The sequence below is a fragment of the Sycon ciliatum genome, chromosome 5 (genome assembly GCF_964019385.1).
Source record: "Sycon ciliatum chromosome 5, ocSycCili1.1, whole genome shotgun sequence".
NCBI classification, from domain to species: Eukaryota; Metazoa; Porifera; class Calcarea; order Leucosolenida; family Sycettidae; genus Sycon; species Sycon ciliatum.
In genome coordinates, this window is record NC_088647.1 from 7381128 (window position 1) to 7385510 (window position 4383).

The following is a 4383-nucleotide window of genomic DNA, read 5'->3' on the forward strand; positions in this document are numbered from 1 at the left end:
CGCGGTCTTGTGCGTCTACCAGGCTGTTTGTACGGCGCTACCACATCTAGAACAGTGTTGAATTTACCCAACCATTCGTCGAGCATTTCATCGACGTTTGTAGACGAGAACGAAGACAAGTTTGCATGCTCAAGCAGACCTATTAACTCTGGGAAGTTGATGTTCCTATAGTCGCGGGTCTTCAAGGTAACATCGTAAGCAGGCAGTTGTGTATTGGACTTTACATCCGGTAGGTTGGTGGAACGACATTTATTAGAGAAGGGACAAGAGACCAAGACGAACGAAACGACTACATGGTGATTATTGAAGAGTGAGCAAAGAGAGGAAGAGATCAAGTCTGAACGACAAGATAAAGGGCCTGGGTAGCTATGGCAATTATGGGCGCGCAAGTAGCTACCCAGGCCAACGGAACAAAAGGAGACAAAAGGTGAGTACGCGAGTGCATGCAGGCCAGCTAGAAAAGGTACGGGAGGAGGTACCTAACATACCTCCCCTGAGTGAAAAAAAAGAACCGCGACCTCGCGGGAAATAATAAGACGATAAGAAAAATAGAGAGAAACAATGACCGAGGAAGAAGAGAAGAAAAAAACAAAACAAAACAAAAAAAACACACACACAACGCACGGGCCTCACAAAAGTGTGTACTAAAAATGCACTACAGATCATTACAACCGTCAACATTCCTGTACTACTTACATGTATAGTGTGTACATTGCCAATAACAATGGGCCCAAACGCCCCTTCAAAAACATGGCACAAAAAATAACTATTTGAGTTCGACGAGGGACTTGAATTGTATTCTGATGACTAGTATTTTGCACGGCCAATACAGCCTAGTTACACTTTAATATACGACATAAATAAGACAGCGTGGCTCACCATGATTGGACCCCTAATATTAATGACGGACAACCGCGCGCACACACACTACAAAAATCACAAAATAAAATAAACTGAAAATAAATTTGACGACGAAGGACGGATGAAAAAGAAAGAGAAATATAGAAAGTAGCTGACCTGCATGACTTGGACGAGACGAGGTTGACATAGAAGAGACGAGGTTGACATGGACGAGACGAGGTTGACATAGACGAGAAGCGGTTGGAGACGAGATGGGCATGGACGAGACGAGGTTGACATAGACGAGACGAATGGCGGTTGAGGACGACTGGGCCTGGGATGATCTCAGGGTCGTGGGTCGATCAATAATCGGGCGCCAATGTTGAATACGAGAAAGGACGACTGACGACACATTATCCAGACATTACAACGGGAACAGGTAGGTTGGTGAAACGAAATTTATTAGAGACGGGACAAGAGACCAAGACGAACGAAACGACTACATGGTGATTATTGAAGAGTGAGCAAAGAGAGGAAGAGATCAAGTCTGAACGGCAAGATAAAGGGCCTGGGTAGCTATGGCAATTATGGGCGCACAAGTAGCTACCCAGGCCAACGGAACAAAAGGAGACAAAAGTTGAGTACGCGAGTGCATGCAGGCCAGCTAGAAAAGGTACGGGAGGAGGTACCTAACAGACACATAAACATAAAAGCGGAGTAGGTGCTACAGCTGATCATTTTATCGCAGGTTGCGGGACTAAACTAATACCAGTATGCAAGTACACAAGAACTGAATAAAAGCTGAATAAATACGACTGCATGACATTGGAGAAAAGCACCAATTAAAGCAAAACAAAGCGACACATCACTCAATGAAAACATTTTCAAAAAGGAGCTATTTTAACCGGGTACATTGTGGCCCGTCATTAAGAAGGCAGGCAAGATGGGCGTTAAATGCAGAAGACGTATTACAAGACTTCATTTCAAAGGGCAGAGCATTCCAAAGTGTAATCAACTGACTGATGTTTTGCAAGCATACAAGATGCTATAGCTGTGTAAAACACATTGCAAGTGTGTTTTGCAGAACAACACGGTTTTAAGCGAAGCATCATGGCAAAACCAAAAATAGAACACAAAACAGCATCAGGAATCCAAATAGCAATGACAAATCCAGATAAAAGTATTATTTCTCTGCGGATTTTGTCGGTGAGCGAGGAGAAAGGCTACCGAATTCTAGCTGCCAAAAGCTGTTTTTAAAATATTGCACATGTATATGTACATCAGTTTGCACATAAGACTTTCAAATTTTATCGATTTATTTAATCCGTCAAATTAACAGAATTATTGTTTTACAGAAACATTGCTTCCTACATCAACAAACGAGACGGACAATTTCTCGTCACCAAAAAACTATTCTGTTGAGCGAAGGACCACACAAAATCAGGTCGCCCTGTGGAAATTCAACACAACTGATAGAAAGCCATAATAGAACCGGTTCATGACTCACCTGACTCCTCAGGCATGAATTCAATCCAAGCTTTCTGTCCCAAACCAGCTCTATTGACAGCTGCAACTGAAATTTGATATTGTGTCAAGTATCTTAGACCAGACAAGGAGATTGAGTTGCTGACCCAGCCTGGAATAACAAGAAACAAGACATTGATATCAGGACAGAACCAGTAATGCATTTAGACTTTGGGGTTTTTCTGCAAACTGGGAAGAGTTTGTCTACCGCCACAAAGGTCAATAATGTTTGCTTTACTACGTTCGTGGAAGAGAGTAAAGAAGATGAACTGACTGAAACTCACTTTCATGGAAGGAGACAGATCCGTGTAGAGAGCAGTTGTATTGCTGACATGGGCAGTCCTGATGTGTAACACATTCAGTGGCATTGAAAGTAATTTGATATCCAGTGAGTACTCCATGGGAAAGTGCTGGTGACATTGGCTGCAAGCAAGCCAAGCATGAATAAAAATGGTTTGCAAATATTGGAATTGGATACTCTAAAGTTCAAGATGTCTCATGTAGGAGAAGTTGTGTCTCTTGACAGCTGTGTACTTGTACACGTTCAAGGATTATAGACGTATTTTCCACACACAGGAATTATTTGTGCTATCATACTGCACATCACACTAGAAACTGATGATGCAGCCATGTTCCTAGGCTTTTTCAGATTCTGTAGATAAGACAATTTTGTGTGTACATCTAGAGCTGGACTCCAAGCTCTTGGAACTGCTTTCGAATAGTGTGGATAACTAAGTTAAAAGAGCTAAGAATCAGTTTTCCATGTGATCGCAAGGCCCGCCAAAACCAGTCCGGTTGGTCAGGTTATTACCGGACCAACTTGTTGGCCACCAACACTTCCTACTGAGAAGGTCATGTGTACCCACTACTAAGTATATCATGCACGAAGTATGAACAGCCATGATGCTACCGGATCAATCAAAAACTGCTTCCTGGGGTCCTGATTGCACTATGTATTACAAAAGCATGATGGAAATGTTCTATCATATCATGACTCATGACTGAGAGGATAGGAACGCCCTTCCATGGATAGACCATTGATTTTCATTCAGTGATGAACTGCACTGTTGTCTTACCTTGAAGAATGTGGTGACATGCCCTGCTGAACTAGACACTGTAGAGAGATTTTCCGGTGTTCCTGGGGCTGCACATACAGCAGTCAAAATTGTTCATCAATCATTTATACAGAAAATCACAACTTTTCCCACTGGATTAGGGAATACAATATCTGTCATGTTGAACATGCACAGGTGGACACCAAACTGAAAGACAGGGCCACAACAGAGTACTTACGGGACTCAGGTGTGGTCAGCTTGAGAATTGGACTTGGACCACTGCGACCAACTGCATTCTCTGCACGATACCAGCAACTGTACTTGGTGGCTGGTTGAAGACCAGTAACAGTGACACTGGTCACTGAAAACCTCTGTACAGTGTCCTTCACATATGATCTGTACTCCGCATACGGTCTGCAAGTGACTTCATAACTTGTTATTGGTGAATCGCCAGTTGATGATGGCGGGACTAGACGAAGGCCAACTGACCTTGCTAGAAGAGAGTGTGGCATAATTATAGCAGGTACAGGATTGAGCCAAAATCTTGGTATATCTGCATGGACACAAAAGTAAATAATACCCACAATAAAGTTCACGGTCCGAAATTGTTTGGTGAATTTTCCTCAAAATACGTTGAAAGATTCATACTTCAGGTTTTCATCATAATCTATGATAGATTATTATGTCCCTACCTGATATACAGGTTGCACAGTGATGTCATCATTTGAAGTGCTTAGGATTGCAGGCTTTTGGCCAGGTCAAAGTTATAGGTGTGTGTGTGTGGGGGGGGGGGGACATGGGAAGACCATTTTTCCATTGCCCAAACTTGTCTTTCCATGCAAAATGCAACGTACGGGGCGAACCCCTTACCTCACCCCAGACACATGTGCCCTTATGTACCCTCTAGTAGTGACTACCGACTGCATTTTCGTTGAGTGGCATGAAACAAAATAAAAACCAACAA

At 42.8% G+C, this 4383-nt stretch overlaps 1 protein-coding gene across 1 annotated transcript in view; it reads right to left on the reverse strand.

Moving 5' to 3' along the window:
* Positions 1 to 3940, reverse strand: part of LOC135816560 (cell adhesion molecule DSCAM-like) — a 10600-nt gene extending 6660 nt beyond the window's left edge. Inside the window, exons 1-4 of the mRNA XM_065329754.1 lie at positions 3658 to 3940; positions 3441 to 3508; positions 2649 to 2787; positions 2348 to 2476 (exon numbers count right to left, since the gene is read on the reverse strand). Coding sequence (XP_065185826.1) covers positions 2348 to 2476; positions 2649 to 2787; positions 3441 to 3508; positions 3658 to 3931 — 610 coding nt within the window. The 5' untranslated portion in view covers positions 3932 to 3940. The remainder of the gene's footprint in view (positions 1 to 2347; positions 2477 to 2648; positions 2788 to 3440; positions 3509 to 3657) is intronic.
* Between the last annotated feature and the right edge of the window lie 443 nt (positions 3941 to 4383).